The sequence below is a fragment of the Pristis pectinata genome, chromosome 31 (genome assembly GCF_009764475.1).
Source record: "Pristis pectinata isolate sPriPec2 chromosome 31, sPriPec2.1.pri, whole genome shotgun sequence".
NCBI classification, from domain to species: domain Eukaryota; kingdom Metazoa; phylum Chordata; class Chondrichthyes; order Rhinopristiformes; family Pristidae; genus Pristis; species Pristis pectinata.
In genome coordinates this window covers 6,580,479-6,597,956 of record NC_067435.1, presented here as the reverse complement: position 1 = coordinate 6,597,956, position 17,478 = coordinate 6,580,479, and the positions used below count along the sequence as shown (strand labels likewise).

General features: G+C 42.2%; 1 protein-coding gene across 1 annotated transcript; it reads right to left on the bottom strand.

The window, feature by feature from the left end:
• Nucleotides 1–548: 548 nt before the first annotated feature.
• On the bottom strand, nt 549–17,046 carry LOC127584865 (retinol dehydrogenase 8-like). The gene is made up of 7 exons (XM_052041833.1): nt 17,022–17,046; nt 11,569–11,685; nt 9,101–9,262; nt 5,095–5,274; nt 3,904–3,997; nt 2,515–2,698; nt 549–983 (listed from the first exon to the last, which is right to left on the bottom strand). Exons 1-7 carry the CDS (start codon nt 17,044–17,046, stop codon nt 756–758), a joined length of 990 nt encoding a protein of 329 aa, XP_051897793.1. The 3' UTR covers nt 549–755.
• Nucleotides 17,047–17,478: the final 432 nt, after the last annotated feature.

Here is a 17,478-nt window from a genome sequence, read left to right as displayed (position 1 = left end):
GATAGATTACCCACACCTCTGGCTGAGTACAGAAAAAATGTAGGTAGCCTTCAACCAGACCACCACTGATTTCCAAACTCCTTGCATCCTCCTGCTAGGATCATTTCCTACATAACTTGGTACCTCACACTTGCTTTTTCATTAGTTATCCAGATTATCCTCAATCCCACAAACCCTTGTGCAATAATCCTGTGCAAGGTGCTTTATGCAATGCCTTTGCAGAGCCAGGTATACTATTATTTCTCCCCATCCATCCTGTGAGTTATATCCCCAGGGAAAAAAAATGATCTATTAATAAATGTAATTAGATTAGCATTCTAGGAAGTTTATTTCAATTGTTTGGGCAACTTGGTCAAACTCTAGGATTTGAATTAGAGTTGCAGATGCTGGAACCTGGAGCAACAAACAACCTGCTGCAGGAACTCAGTGGGTTGAGCAGCATCTGTGGGAGGAAAGGAGCTGTTGACAGATTTCAACCTGAAATATAGACAATTCCTGACCCGTTCCCCACCCCGCCCCCACCCCCAGATGCTGCTCGACCTGCAGAGTTCCTCCTGAATACTTAAGCTGGATTTTATTATTACAGGGAAACTTACTGTATTTTTTTACTGTCAGTATATTGTCACCTTTGTAGAATTTTCAAAAAAATCTATTTGCATAAGCACTATAAAACTTGTTTTGCACAGAAATGCAAAAGGCAATGCCACTATAAATGATAGCGGTATGTCCTGAAAGCTAGTTCTTCACATTTTTGATCAGTTTGGTGAAACTGCACCATTACGAAAACAGCTGCATGTGACAATTCTGAGGAAGTTCAAACTTATCTTAAAGAGAGTTCCATGATTAAAAAGCAAATTGTAAAACATTCGAACAGACAGATTTCCTGTATTGTCAGCATACTTCATTGCTGTTAATGGTGTGTACAGTCTGTTGGTCTGGTAACGAAATACTGGTTGTTCCATTTTTATCACTTTGATGGTTGCCTTTTGAAAAAGGAAAAGAAAATTGAAATGCAAAATTTATTTTTTCAAATCCTGGATCAATGATCACTCAGCACCCTTCCTACAACCTTTGTATTGGAATAAATCTTAAATCTGTCATTGGGCTTGGTATCTTCCATATGTTGCTGAAATCAACCACCATTAAGTTTATTATTTTAGCCAAAAGTAATGAGGTATTTCTTCTGGAAACTCCAAGTCAGGCAGCATGTGACAAAAGGAAAAAAGTCAATGTTTTCGGGTCTAAAACCTTTTCGGAACTGACCAAGGGATTTGGACCTGAAGTATTAACTGCTATCCTTTCAGATGCTGCCTGACTTTGAGTGTCCCAGTATTTGTTCTTTAAATTTGAGATGTTTGTTCTACAATAAAACTCTGCTAATCCAGCATCCAATTGATTGATGAAATGAGTGGTTCAGGATCCTGGCTCACACTCCACACCCCACTCTCATCCTGATTGAGAGCCTCAGTTGGGGTCTGGACTATGGAATGTGGGCAGGTTTGCAGCTAGAACCAAAGCTCCCTTTAAACTCTCTGGGTTGACTGGAAAAATTTATTATATGACTATGTAATATAAACAAAATGAAATGTTTGAATGTTAATAGGAATAATATCCAATAGTCCAGGACAACTAAAATCAGTTTTACTGTACTTATTTAGAAATTTGGATTTTGCACATCTGCTTTTAAATGTTGAGGCATAAAATAAGCTGTTTAAATGCTCCACTATTGCCATCTTCCCACATACAACACCTATGTCCTTTTACCACCTCCCCAATTTCACAAGTAAAGCAGCTATTGTTTTGTACATCTACCTGAGGATCCTGCATTCACTGCTCTAGGGAGAATTAAATGGGTGCCTGATGAGACAGCACAGGCTTGTTGAGCCAAAAGGCCTGTTTCCTCGCTGTACTCTTTTAAATCCATATTTTTAATCAACTTTTTCCAGTTCTGTTTTTAAAAAAAGTTGACTTGAAACATTTAACTTTATTGTAGATGCTGATTTTTCTTCCCCCACCAATTTTTCAGATGATTTCTAGTATCTGTGGTATTCTACTGTAGTATATGTACCCTAATTAACTTTACTATGTTAATCAAAATTAAACAGGAGATCCTGGGGCATTGAGCTGGTTTCTACATGCAATTATTGTGACTAATGTCTGCATGTTCACAATTTTACACTGAGCAGGTAGAGTGGAGAGGACTGGATAATCCCTGCAACAGATCTTTTGCATACAAATCATTTTTGTGTCAATCCTCCACTCTTTGGGGAAATCACCCTGCTTTGACTGAGGCTGAGCTTTGTTTGTTGTACAATAATTTACTATGCATCATACAATCCCACCCCACTAGAGGATACACTGTTACCAATAAATACCATTAAAATAAAATATAACTGATTAATACTGAAATAGTAAATAGCAAAAGATTAGACACCAACATTATTAATTCTGTCTTTAAGTTATAGACTTGCAGGTTTTGCTCTTATTTTGTAGCCATTTTTGACAAAACAGTACCTTGGCAATTGTCTCTGGAGACTGCCCCAGTGTCACAAAAATATCATGAGCAGCAGGCAGGTAGACATCTTTAAAGTATTGGATTGTCTCTGAGTCTGTTCCTGGAAATTCTGAACACGACACTTCCTTCATGAGTTTCATTTCGAATTCTGTGTTCACAGGGCCAGGCTCAATCATTGAAACACTGAAAACGAAAAACCAAAGTACCCTGATTGAGACACAACTTGGCAGGTCTGAAGTTGGTTGTATGCTACAGGACAGAGTACAAGAGTGTAAGGTTAGGTCAGTGTAAAGCTATAGCAATGGGGAACAGCTACTGACTTGGAGGATGGAGTATTTCAGGAGATGTACAGCATGCTGGAGTCAGGGCAATACAATGGGTATGGGATTATGGGGACTGCAGGGTGTTGTAGATAAATGGCTGGGCCCTGGAGCAACTCTCCCAATGAGCTCACTTCTGGAAGAACCAAAGTATGGTGCGTGGTTAGCCAAGCACCTCCCACTTAAATTGGGAGACTATACTGAGGTCAAAGAAACAGGCCTAGAACTGTTACTTCAGGACCACAGGATTGAAATGCACTTTCCCCAACGTGATACATAACTACTGGGTCATTCTGCAACAGCCCAGAATCTCCACCAATCACTTTACACCACAGCTTGTGCATCATTCCCCACCTGTGCTTTTTTCCACTGGGGGAATCATTGTTCCAAACAGCATTCAGTATTGGGTACTTGCAGATCCTGCTTTCATTAGGCTGAGATTCTGATAGTAAATCATTTAAATTACCTTCCTAGTACTGGACTCCATCTACACTTCTCCCTGCGTCAGGAAAGCAGCCAACAAAGACCCCACCCATCCTGGACATTCTCTCTCTCTCTTCCATCAAGCAGAAGATACAAAAGCCTGAAAGCACACACCACCAGGCTCAAGGACAGCTTCTATCCCACTGTTAAAAGACTATTGAATGGCCCCCAGTACGATAATGAACTGAATCTACCTCATCATGGCCCTTGCACCTTATCTGACTACTGGCACTACACTATCTGTAACACTATATGCTGTCAATGTTTTTCTTTTTGTATCACCTCGATGTACTTATGTATGAAAATGATCTGTCTGGGTGGAATGCAAACCAAGCTGTTCACTGTACCTTAGTACATATGACAATAATTAACCAATTACAAAAACCGAGCCCTAGTCACCACTAGCCCAGGGGCTACCGCAATTTGTAACAGCAGACCCACAACCAAATTCGCTGTTGGCCATCCATGCATCAACTGCACATCTTTTAGGTGTCTGGCTCCAAACAAGATTCACGACACAATGTTTCTTGAAGAGGTCAATGTATGGACTCATTCTTGTGCACACAGGTAAGTATATTCACTTACTATACATTGAACTTCAAAAGCTGAACGGCAAGACTTTCACAAAATCCTTCCATGGCAAACTTAGAAGCAGCATAGACATCATTGAATACAATTCCTGTGCAAAAGAAAGAACATTTTCTTTGTGAATTTGGAAGACTAAATGACTTTTCAGCTGCAATTGCAGTGTAATTAGGTAACCAAATTTTGGCATCTATTCAGAAGTGGTAAGCTAGGGTGAATTTCTCCCCTAAAATATTTCCCTCAGTTTTCCAAATATGTGAACTATAGGAGTGCACTTAAGGGTCAGTGCTCTCACATGTGTCAGTTCCTTCCTGAAAAGACAGTATGTCCCTATGCCCAATTTCCTTAACATTCCCAGCGGTCCCACAAAGCTGAGATACCCACCTACAATAGACATGGAGAATGTGTCTTGTGACACCATTCTTCATTCTGCTGCAGGGAACATTTTCATACTTAAAAGTCCAAAGAATCTGAGAGGTACAATAGCATAGATTGTTACTGGACTAGCAGTCAGATTTCTGCACCATTGATCAAGAGGTCCAAGTCCGAATCCAACCATGGTACCTTGGGAATTTAAATTCAAGTAATTAAACATCTGAATATGAAAAAAATCTTGTCACCCATACAATGACTATGAAGCTACTGGTTACCTTACAACCAAATCTGGTTCACTGATGTTTTTTGGGAAGGAAATTAAATCCCTCATCCTTACCTGGGCTGGTCTACATGTATTCCACCAATGTGGTTGATTCTCAACTACCTCCATAGTTCAGGGACAATGGGGATGGGCAATAGATGTTGGCATTGCGAGCACTATCCACATCCCATGAAGAAATTTTAAAAATATTCTTGCAACTCACTTTAAATTTGTGGGGCAGAGTGACCAAGGAGCCCAATAAAGGAGAGGGCCTTGGGAGTAAGTTGATCTTTGGCATTGGTTGGGTTTCTGGGCCTTGTAGGCTCCAGACTTGCAGCTTGGGCTGGTTCTGTTCTCAGTTTCAAGCCCTCAGCCCTGCCAGGTGGTGACCATGTGCCTCAAAGCCCAACTTTGGCAGGAAGAACCTTTAGTGGCTTTGAACCATAGCTCACTAAAGCACAAGTCTGATGATTCTGATGTTACCTATCTATTTCAACATGTTCTCCACAATTAACAAGAGAAATTTATTCATGATTAGACTGAGGAGATGATACCTTGAAGTCCCATCACACTGCTCATCATAACAATGTGACCACTTCTTCTTTTCTTCATACCCGGGAGCACTGCCTTAACCATCCGGACGACTCCAAAGAAGTTTGTGTCAAACATATGCTTCATTTCTTGCATGCTTAGACTTTCTATTGGACCAATCTTTCCAACCCCTGCGTTGTTCACTAGACAAATAAAGCAAAAGGATTAATAGTCAATGTCATAATTAACAAATTAACAAAAGTATTGAAAGCAGAATGACTTCCATTCTAGTTTAAAACCACTTAACTCCATTTTATATTCCCTGTCCTTCAATCTCTGGTATCAAGGTAGCACAGGGTAATAATTTTACAAGTAATCTTGTCGTGCTCTGAGAATTGGGCTTCAGATGTGGAAGGGGTAAACTTGAGGAAAGGTGTCAAAATAACAGACAGCTTATTTTTACCGTTGGTACAACCAAAGTGAAAATTTATAGAATCTTTTAATCTTAATTGCTTATCCTTGTGCTCCTCCAATCCTGGCCTCTTCCAGACCTCTGACGTACCCCACTCAGTCTATGGTGACCCTATCTTCAGCTGTCTGGGCCCTACATTTTGGAATTCCCCCTCATCAGCCTCTGACTTGCTTCCTTTATGACCCTCCTCAAAACCTACAGGTTTGGTACACGGGATCACAGAAATGGGTATTCAGCTCATTGTGGCCTCCTGGTCAAAAAGGGAGCATTTGACTAAGTTTGGCATCAAGGAGCCCGGGTAACAGAGATGTCAATAGGCATCAAGGGGTAAACACTTCCAACTGTTATTATAGAGTCACACAGCACAGAAACAAACCCTTTAGTCCAACTTGCCCATATTGACCAAGATCCCTTGTTCCATATACACTCTGCGTGAAGTTGCCGCCCCTCGGATCCCTTTTAAATCTCTGCCCTCTCACCTTAAACCCATGCCCTCTAGTTTTTCGTTTCTCTTTCTCTGGGAAAAGGACTGTGCGCATTCACTCTTTCTATGCCCCTCCTGATTTTATACACCACTCCAAGGTCACCCCTCAGTGTCCTTATGTTCCAATGAATAAAGTCCTAACCTGCCCAACCTCTCCTTGTAACTCAGGCCCTAGAGTCCTGGCAACGTTGGTCAAAAGGTTGGAGTCATGCTTTGCTCAAAGGAAGATGCTTTGTTTGTTGGAGGTCAACCAGAGTACCAGAACATCGCTGCAGGACTTCCTCAGCGCAATGTCCTAGACACCATCATATTCAGTTGCTTCATCAATAACTTTTCTTCCAACCTAAGTGGGGATTTTCATTGATGACTGCACTGTGCTCATTTGTATTTGTGACTCCTCAGCACGTGGAAGTTATTTGTCACTCACCTGCAGGATGGGCTTGTAAGTGACAAATAACATTCACACCATAGAAGTGCCAGGCAATGTACATCAACAAGAGCGAGTCTCACAATGTACCCTTGATATTAAACAGCATTACCATCACCCATCAACATCCTGGGAATCAGCATTGACCAGAAATCCAATTGGACCAGCCACATAATACTGTGACCAATAGCGGGTCAAAGGCTGGGTATCCTGCAGTGAGTGACTCCCCCCTTGACATGCCAGGGGTTTTCCACCATCTACAAGGCTCAAGTCAGGTCTGCGATGGAATACTTCCCACTTGCCTGGATGAGCACAGTTCTGACATCTCTCAAGTTCAACAACTTCTAGGACAAAGCACCCTCTCTTTTGGTACTCCACCTCCAACACTAAATATTCATTCCTCCGCCACCAAGGCTGCAATGTGTACCATCTACAGAATGCACCACACTTACTCACCCAGGCCAGAGTCCTAGTCATACAGCACAGAAACATTCCCTTCGACTCATCTCGTCTATGCTGACTGTTGCCTGCCTGAGCTAGTCCCATTTACCTGCGTTTGGCCCATATCCCTCTAAACCCTTCCTATCCATGTACCTGTCCAAGTGTCTTCTAAACACTAATTGTACCTGCCTCTACCACGTCCTTTGGCAGCTTATTCCACATACCCACCACCTTGTGTGAAAAACTAGCCCCTCAAGTCCCCATTATATCACTCCCCCTCACTTAAACCTATGCCCTCGAGTTTTAGATTCCCCTACCCTGGGAAAAAGACCGACCATTCACCTTATCCATGCCCCTCATGATTTTATAAACCTCTATAACGTCACCCCTCTGCCACCTACACTCCAGGGGAAAAAGCCCCAGCCTATCCAGTCTCTGCTACTCCGAGAGCACCTCCCAAATTCTGCAACCTCTCCCACCAGGAATGACAAGTGCAAGTACAACCAGCAGGTGCAAGGAAACATCAGCCCTTGCAGGCTTCCCAGAATTTGTACACCATCTCATGTGGAAATATATTGCAGATCCTTCATCTTCACTGAGTCTAAATCCTGGCACTCCCTCCCCACTCAGTACTGTAGGAGCACCTTCACCAGGAGGACTGCAGTGGTTCAAGGCAGCAGCTCACCACCAATTTCTCAAGGGTAATTACAGATGGACAACACACCCTGGTGTTGCCAGGGTCACTCAATCACAAAATGTATTTTTTTTAAAATTAGGTTACTCCCAGTGCCCATCTAGGTCCCTGAACTTGTGGGTTACTTATTCAGGTATTGAGTTGGTGGTGAAAGCAGCAAATGCAATGTTGGCGTTCATTTTTTAAGAGGAATAGAAGATAAGAGCAGGGGTGTGATGTTGAGCCTCTATAAGGCATTGGTAAGATCTCACTTGGAGTACCGTGTGCAGTTTTGGACTCCATATTTAAGAAGGGATGTGCTGACGTTGGAGAGGGTTCAGAGAAGAACGATTCCAGGAATGAGGGGGTTAACATATGAGGAATGTTTGACGGTTCTTGGGCTGCACTCCTTGGAGTTCAGAAGAATGAGGGGGAACCTCATAGAAACATTTTGTATGTTAAAAGGCCTGGACAGAGTAGATGTGGCAAAGTTGTTTCCCATGGTAGGGGAGTCTAGTACAAGAGGGCACAGCTTCAGGATTGAAGGGCGCCCATTCAGAACAGAGATGCAGAGAAATTTCTTTAGCCAGAGAGCGGTGAGTCTGTGGAATTTGTTGCCATGGGCGGCTGGAGAGGCAAAATCATTGGGTGTACTTAAGGCAGAGATTGATAGGTATCTGAGTAGCCAGGGCATCAAAGGTTACAGTGAGAAGGCAGGGGAGTGGGGCTAAATGGGAGAATGTATCAGCTCATGATAGAATGGCAGAGCAGACTCGATGGGCCGAATGGCTGACTTCTGCTCCTTTGTCTTATGGTTTTTATACAGGTCCTCCCCAGGTTACAAATGAGTGTTTGGGAGACTGGTGGGGTGGATTTTCCAGCTGCTGTGGGGCTGCAGGCATGATCTGCTGCCTGTGAACTCAGTTCGTGGCCACATTTCCAACTCGAAAACTGTTCGGGTTATGAACTGTTCACTGGAACAGAATGCTGTTGTAAACTGGGGAGGATCTGCAAATGTAATGAATGTTTTTACACACCCAGTCCTGCCAGCAGCAAGTTCCAGACTCAGAATGGAAAAAAAAAAGTTTATTAATTTCCCCTCCAACATCATTTTACAGACCAACTTAAATCCAGGTGCCCTGGTTACCAATCTCCCTACTGAGGGATTGAAGGGCTTGAGTTATAAACAGAGATTGCATAAACTGGTACTGTTTTCCCTGGACTGCAGGAGGACAAGGGGTGACCTTATAGAGGTTTATAAAATTAAGAGGGGAATAGATAGCTGAGATGCATCTTGGATAAAGTTCCAACTACCCACTGCAAGCAAGGCTCATGAGGGCCAAACTTAAATTTCTCTGCACAGAAATTAAATCTGGAATGCAAAATATAAAAAGTTCTGTTCACAGAAAAATACAAATCACACTCAAGGTTTGCAGACCTGGAGGGGAGGGGCTGCATTTGGTGATCTTGTGGGACCCAGCAGCTAAGTATGTAGACGGATTTACAATGCAAGACGTGAAACACTTCCTTACCCAGAATATCAATTCTTCCACCTTGAACGTTGCCGAGACATTCTGCCACCGATTCATCATTGCAAACGTCCAGCTGCTGGATGTGTAACGTCTTGTTCAGGCTCTCTCCCGCGGCCTCTTCAAGCTTTCCTTTACGACTTAAATTTCGCATCGTAGCAATAACTTTTTTTTTTGGAGAAAACGAACAGCAGAGTCATTAAGTATTGTAATCCCTTTTTCTGTGCACTGCACCACAGCTTCTCACCAGAAATCTAACTAGTCCCATGCCAAACATTTGGAGTCAGAGTTATACAGCACAGAAAAGGGCCCTTTCCAGCCAGGTTGCCCACCTGAGCTAGTCCCACTCACCTCTGTTTGAATCATGTCCCTTTTCTATCCATGTGCCTGCCTAAATGTCTTTTAGACATTGTGCTTGTACCTGCCTGTACATCTTCCTCTGGCAGGTCATTCCCTGTACCCACCACCCTTGTGTGATAAACTAGCTCCTCAGGTCCCCTTTAAATCTTTGATACAAGAGAGACTGCAGATGCTGGAAGTCTGGAGCAACACACAAATTGCTGGAGCAACTCAGCATGTCGGGCAGCATCTATGGAGGGAAATGAACAGTCTACATTTCAGGCTGAGACCCAGTTGACACATTAAACAAATATCAACATTACAATTCACAATTACTATAAGTCACTCATAAGCAAAATCATCACACTTTAAGAAAATATTTAACAACTATTAGATCACCCTTCCTCCCCTATCTCCTTAATGTGCCAACTGGAAGACTCCACTTGGAGTATTGTGCTCAGTTCTGGTCACCTCACTACAGTAAGGATGTGGAAGCCATAGAAAAGGTGCAAAGGAGATTTACAAGGATGCTGCCTGGATTGGGGAGCATGCCTTATGAAAGCAGATTAAGGGAACTCTGCCTTTTCTCCTTGGAGCGACGGAGGATGAGAGGTGACCTGATAGAGGTGTATAAGATGATGAGAGGCGTATAAGATGATGAGAGGCATTGATCGTGTGGATAGTCAGAGGTTTTTCCCCAGGGCTGAAATGGTTGCCACAAGAGGACATAGGTTTAAGGTGCTGGGGAGTAGGTATAGAGGAGATGTCAGGGGTAAGTTTTTTTTTACTCAGAGAGTGGTGAGTGCATGGAATGGGCTGCCGGCAACGGCGGTGGAGGCGGATATGATAGGGTCTTTTAAGAGACTTTTGGATAGGTACATGGAGCTGAGAAAAATAGAGGGCTATGGGTAAGCCTAGTAATTTCTAAGGTAAGGACATTAAAGGAGTTAATGCTGGTGGTGCAGAGCTCCAGCGCGTTAATCCGCATTCAAGAACCACATGTTTCTATAAAGAAACTAATCCTCTTACAATAAGCTGCCCTTGGTTTCAAGTTTAAAGCATGTTGTACATTAAAGCATGTTACAAAGATAATTAACAAAGGGCTAAACAGTTGAAGAAAAATGTTAGAAGAGGGAAAAGCAATCAGAGGGCTCTGTGCAGAGTTAAAGAATCAGCACCAACATAGTGACCATTGAATTTTATGGCAAATTTGTCTGCACCTGTCTGGTAAAGTTTGCTATGTAGAATCTGGTGTCAAAAGGATACTGAAATTTCACTGGCCGAATATGTACAAAGATCAATTTACATCAGTCTGTAATTACCTGACCAGCAAGAGACTTGCCTTCTCCAAGTGAATTAGAGAAATGTAATCGGTTATACATTTCGGAACAAGCTAGCTTTCTTTTGTTGATAAGTACGACAGTCTCTGTTTCTGCCCTGGATGCTTCCTCAGTGAGTACACTTTTCTAGCTATTAGCTTATCTCACTGCCAGTTTCCTAAAAACAGAAAGCTCAAGCTGTGTTCCAGATTAACTGGAAGTAGTGATAAGGGCAGCAGTTAGCACCCTGTCCCATTGCAAAAAGTTTTCAAATAGGATTGAAAAATAACAGATGAGCTGTCAATTTCATGCACCTGGGATGACAAAATTCAATTTTAAATTACAGTACTGATACCAAATCTACATATTCAAACACTTTGGTGAATTTCTATATGATATTCAAAGTAGTGAGATTTTACACAGTAAAATAATTACCCAAGAGGGTTTAATCAGCAATTTACTCAAAGGATCTCAACAATACTGTAATTAACAAGATGCGACCAAGGGAATTTCCAACTTATTTGAACTCCCATAGTTAAAACAGATCACAAATGCTTATAGTTTTAATTCATTGAATGCATCACGACAAAAATTTGTGGAATTGTTCAAAGGCATTGGAATCTTTGTAATGCTCTATAATTATTTCACCATAAACGTCAGTGAAAAACAATTTAAAGACATTTATCGATCCAAAAGGAATTTATTAAAAGGACTTAAAGAACAGCAACACTCTTTAATACTTAACAAGTAATATAGCTACATGATTGTGTCCAATACAAGCTTTTTTTGAATTAGTATTAACAAAATACCTACCATAAAATTGTTTCTTGGTATCATTTGCAAGTTGGACAGCAAGAGTTAAACCAATTCCAGAGGAGCATCCAGTGATCAGTACAACCTTTTGCCCATCGTTTGCCATTGGTGCTTCAGCTGCAGAGCGAGAGAGAGAATAGCAAGGATAAATACTCAGACAAAGCTGATCAGTCACATTGCCACAGTCTGCTGTTAATAAACATGTAGGCATTGTGTAACCTACCTTGCTAAGATTTGTGCAGTCTTACTTTAGCTCACACTGCTTAATCTTAAATAGAATCTAAAATACAGCAACTTCCACAACCACAGAATATCCCAAAGAACTTTACATCCTACTTACTGCTTTTGAGGTGTGGTCACAGTTGTAACATTAGAAACAACAGGCAATTTATACACAGAAAGTTTCCAAAAATATTAATAATGACCAAGAACTCTAATCCAGAAATCTTGAGTAAGGAATAAGTTTTCCCCAAGTATTTGGGACTCCTGCACCATTCTCCAAATGAGTATCATAGAATCACTTTCACCTACACTTTGGCTTCAAGTTCTATTCCAATCATTCCTCCACAGATTGCGCCCGAAACAGACTGAAATGGGTTTGAGCTGTGGGGTGGAGATTAGTTGTGTTATCCCTATTGCAGGATACGTACTCCAATTCACAACGGCAAAGACTACTTCCAGACTGTAGTTTGAATGCACCCTGAAAAGGGAAGCAAAAAGGGGAACGGAGGAGAAGCTGGGATGATGAGTAACATTTCTTAAAGAATTAGTTAGACTATTAGACCACTGGTGGCACCCAAGGGACCAAGTTCAGTCAGGTGACACTGGAGCAACTCACCATCATTCCCATTGGGCTAACTACGATGAGCTGCAATAAATTCATTAGTATTGCCTGTGAATGGGAAGTGTGGAGATTCATGCCGTTTCATTGGATCAATATTGGCAATAATTGGCCAGAAATTGTAGGTTGTGTATAAAAGAGCAGCTTGGAGGATAAAGGGTAGTTGAGTTGTTTGGTATGATGGAAGGATTTGTAGTGAGGAGTGTGGGTACAGGTGAGAGTTGGGGTTGTTTGCTTTTCTAATACTTAGTACCCATTTGAAGATGACAGATTTCTATGGAGAAAAATAAAAGTCCTAGGCTTCCGAGAAGCTCATCTGTTGGACTAATATCTTCTCTCAAAACTTTGCTGCACTCTAAGTATGGACTCAGTGAGTGTGGTGGTACATTGATTCAACTCTTGTTCCAATGTTGGAGTGAGATTGTTCACTCTGTATTCTAACATAGTGCAATACTGTGTGTGTTGTGGAGTTGCCTATTCTGCATCCCAACATAGTTTGTGTAGTGGAGTTGCCCATCTCATACAGCTTTTGATTTGAGTCTTGATTTGCTTGAAGAGGTCTTCCCCACTGCTCCAACACTACTAATCTTGGGGTTCGGTTTCTCTTGTCCCTCACTGCAGTTAGCAGGAATTCCAATGGTTCACAGCTCATTTTGTTCCGTACCAGCTCCCAAGACTTGGAATTGCTCAACCGCAGCAAATAACCTCTTGGTGCCTCCTGTCAATCCAGCAAGATCAAGGTACAAGTGCCGGTCTAACGTCTTTGGGTGGCTGAAGATTTCCTTGTCTCTTCCCGTTGCCTGAACTACAACCTTAAGACTCATGCAAACTAATGAGCAACTGTCCCCATCGTGTTAATTCAGATAACCATTTGTGAATTTGTTGTAAATGAATTTAGTCCAATGCACACTCCACTGACCCTGTAACTGCTACTTCCTCCATCCGGATAAGGCAATGTGGCAGTAAACCATCAAACTGACCTGATACTGTTCAGCTCCACCAAATCTAGGAGAGGGCCAGCTGTCATTATGTGCCCAAGGAATGGGATGTGATTAGGGAGGAGGAGAGAGTCCCTCGTCCTCTTTCTCTTCAGATCAGCTGGCATAGTGAACCTCAACTGTAACCTCATTAGTAGTTATTCACAAAAGTTAGTCACCTCATTCTCAAATGAAGCCCATTTCAATAGCCACTCACATACCTCTTAAGCTCCACATTGACTGCTGCATAGTTGCAATAATCCCAGACAAAGATTTGCCTCTCATGACACCCCTGTCATTCACTAGACAGATAAGGAGCTTGCACCTTTCACTAGCTGGTCCTGAATCTGAGCTTGCTTGATTCACTGTCCATTTTTTGTCTTCAGGACAGCACAGGTGAGAACTCCTTTGCTTTGGCAGATAAGTTAACAAACTGACCTGGATACCAAAGTTGTCCAAGCATTGTCTTCTGTTGGAAAGGAGTCACTAAATGACTTGTTGAGCGTCTGTCAGATTTTAATCAGCTGGCATCTGAAAGTTGCACATACCACCAGAAGCACATACTACCAGACAGGGACAGCTTCTATCCCACTGTTATCAGACTCTTGCATGGACCTCTCATACGCAAAAAATGAACTCTTGATCTCCCAATCTATGTCATCATGGACCTTGCACTTCATTTGTTTACCTGCACTGCACTTCCTCCATTGCTACAACACTATTCTGCATTCTGTTTTTCTCTTCACTACCTCGATGTACGTATGTATAGAATGATCTGACTGGATGACAAACAAAAGCTCTTCACTGTATCTCGGTACATGTGACAATAATAAACCAATATCCAAGTTGTTAGAGATCAGAGATTCAATGAAAAAAAAGATTAAGCTTTCAAGCAGAATCTACAAGTTTGTGGAAAAGTAATATCCAATCACCTTGATTTGTTTAGCTGGACTCCACTGGAGGAACCGAGCACCGATATCTGTGCCTGTTGTCATGGCCAACTGGTGCCACAAGGGAACATCAGTGTTTTTTCAGGAGGGATCTTCATTCTGAAGTTGGTAGGATATTGATCCCCTTTAGGAATGCTTGACTATTGGTTGGTGCTAGATTGAAGTGGGTTTTTTTTCATTCATTACAGGATCTGGCAAGGTTGGCATTTATTGCCCATTCCTAGCTGCCTCTGGGGAGGTGGTGGTAAGCCACCTCCTTAACCTGCCACAGTCCTTCAAGTGCTTCCACAACACTGTTGGGTTGGCATTTCTAGGATTTGGACCCATTGAAGGAAGAGCCATTTTTCCAGGTGATGTGGGACTTGAGAGGCAACCTGCAGGTGATGGTGGTCCCCATGTATCCTCTTCAGTGGACAAGCGCTGGTAGGGGAAGGCTGTGCAAGTAAATACAGTGCATCTTACAGAAGGTACCTACTGCACTGGTAATGGAGGGAATGAATGACTTTGGGGTAATGGATGGAATATCAAACCAGCTGATTTGTCTGAAGTGTTAAAGCTTCATGTTGGAGCTGCAAACATCCAGAAGTGGAGAATATTCCATTGCACTCATGACTTGTGCTCTGCAGATGGTGGACAGCCATTGGTGTCAGGAGCTAAACCACTAGTTGCAGAATACTCAGCCTCTAACCTGCTCTCAGTCACAGAACTCCTGCAGTGATGTCCTGGGACTGGGATGTGAGATCTGACCCAACCATTGGAGTGTTTGCTCCTCGATTCACATTGACTTCAGAGTTACCAGCGCTCCTTAATGGCACAGACACCCTAACCACCTCTGGAATTTTCCTCTCTAGTTAATCCAAACTTCCAGTCAATGGTGACTCCCAGAAGTTGAGGGTAGCAGACTACGCGATGGTAATGCCTTTGAACATTGAGGATACGTGGTTAATTAGATGCTTGTCAGAGATGGAACAGATGTTACTTGCCTGTTATCAGCCCATACCTGAACATCGTCCAAGTCTTCCCAAATGCAGGCATGGTTCATTTGCTGAGGGGCTGTGAATTAAACTGAATTATCAGCAACCAACCCCACTTATGACCTTGGAATGGAAGGAAGGTCATCGAAGCAGCTGAAGACAGTTGGGCCAATGACACTGCTCTGTGGAACTCCTGCATTGATGTCCTGGGACTGGGATGATTGATCGTCATCAACCACAATCATCTTCCTGTGTGAGGTCTGACCCAACCATTGGAGTGTTTGCTCCTTGATTCCTGTTGACTTCAGAGTTACCAGCGCTGCTTAATGGCACAGACACCTTAACCACCTCTGGAATTTTCCTCTCTGGTCCATGTTTAAACCAAGGCCGAGGTTTAGAGTCACATATTCCTGGTAAAGCCCAAATCTGCACCACAGGCCAAGAGTTCAGTACAACCTGGCATAGAGAAACTCAACGTGCCCAACAACCTTTCCCATGAAGCGATACAACACAGGAAGCGGGTGATGGAGAGAGTTCTGGGCAGAAGTGAGCTCACTGTGTTACGCTAATTTAGTGAAGCCACTTCAGGCAGCATGTACTCAGCCCATCATCTGAGAACATCAGGGAAAGCCAGGGGCTGATTTAGAATCTTCCTAACTAAACCGGCTAGGGGACCTATTTGGGTACTTCAGGGGTCACTGTCACTAAAATGACAATTTCAATTCACTTTCTTCCAGTGAAGCTCTCCATGCCAGGCACAGGGAACTGACATGGGGACTCTTATTCTTAATGCACCCTGAACAATGAATTGATACTTGGTTTTGACAAACTCTTGTTTAGTTAGAGATTCAAATTAATGATCCTATGGCATGCAAACCTCTCAACAGCATTTGGAGATTTTTGTTATTTAAAAACTCAGAAATTGTAACAAACTAGCTCATTGCTGTAAAATCCCATCTGGTTGACTGATGTATTTTAGGAAAAATGTTACAGCAATGTGGACAATTCCTAACTTCCCTCTGAAACAGTCAAACATGGTACTGAAGATATCAAATAGTGACATACACAGTCTTCCACACAATCCATGATGTACACCAGGTTAAAACTTCAAATCCCTCAATGATCAACAGGCATTTCAACAGATTCTTGGGCCAGTTTAAAAAAAGATCAATAATCAACATTGTAAACCCTACTTCAAACCTTATTGAGCCTGTTCAACCACTTATCACTGCAGTGACCTAACTCCACGAGCTGAGTGAATCAAGTTTCTCTATCTATCCAAGATCATTGCAGATCATGCCGAGAATTAGTACATGTACTTTGATAATCAAGTCTTTCAGGAATGTGCCCAGGAAAGATTTTTATTTGACAATGAGGATATATCATGTCCAGACAGAAGACATTTTATAAACCACAGGATTTCATAAGGCAACTTCTTCCCCATTTTGTGCATCACCAGGAACCATGTGCCACTTCCTACCAAATCAATACAAATGTGATTGGAAAAGATTTTGGATCTGTTTTCATAAAGATGTTTGCAATATAGAAAGTTAGGATGAATGTTTTATCAGCGTATTCACTAATATGATGCATAATTCTTTTGGCGCGTCTTTCATAGTACAAATCGACTCCTTATGTCAACGTTAGCTGCAAGAACCGACTAGTAACGGATTTAGTACCTTCAGAGATATTAGAACATAGCATCCCATACCGTCCACTTTGAAGGTCACCGTCATAGGTTAACTGTTGAACATGGATTATTCCAAACAATAGCAAATACAGGACCCATGACTTGGTTCATGAGGACCTGTATGCACATAGAGGAGAGTGCCTAAATGTACAAATGCAACAGTACTGGGAATGCCAGACTAATTAAAGGAAGCTCACCTGAAGGGCTAAAATTTTAGGAAGCAATGAGAGGACACAAAGATAATTTGCCCTGCAATATACAATGCTAATCTCAATTTCTTTCCCCCAGCCACACCCCCTTTTGGATAACTGAATCAATGCGATACCTAAAAGTTAAACTGTGTCTTGAATAATCATTGCTTACCGAGCTTGTACGATGGTGCTCCTGATGACTGATAAATGTAATAGAAACTGGAGCCACTGGAAAAGTCAATCTTTAAATTCAGCACAAACTTTAAACCAGGTTCAAGTTTAACCAG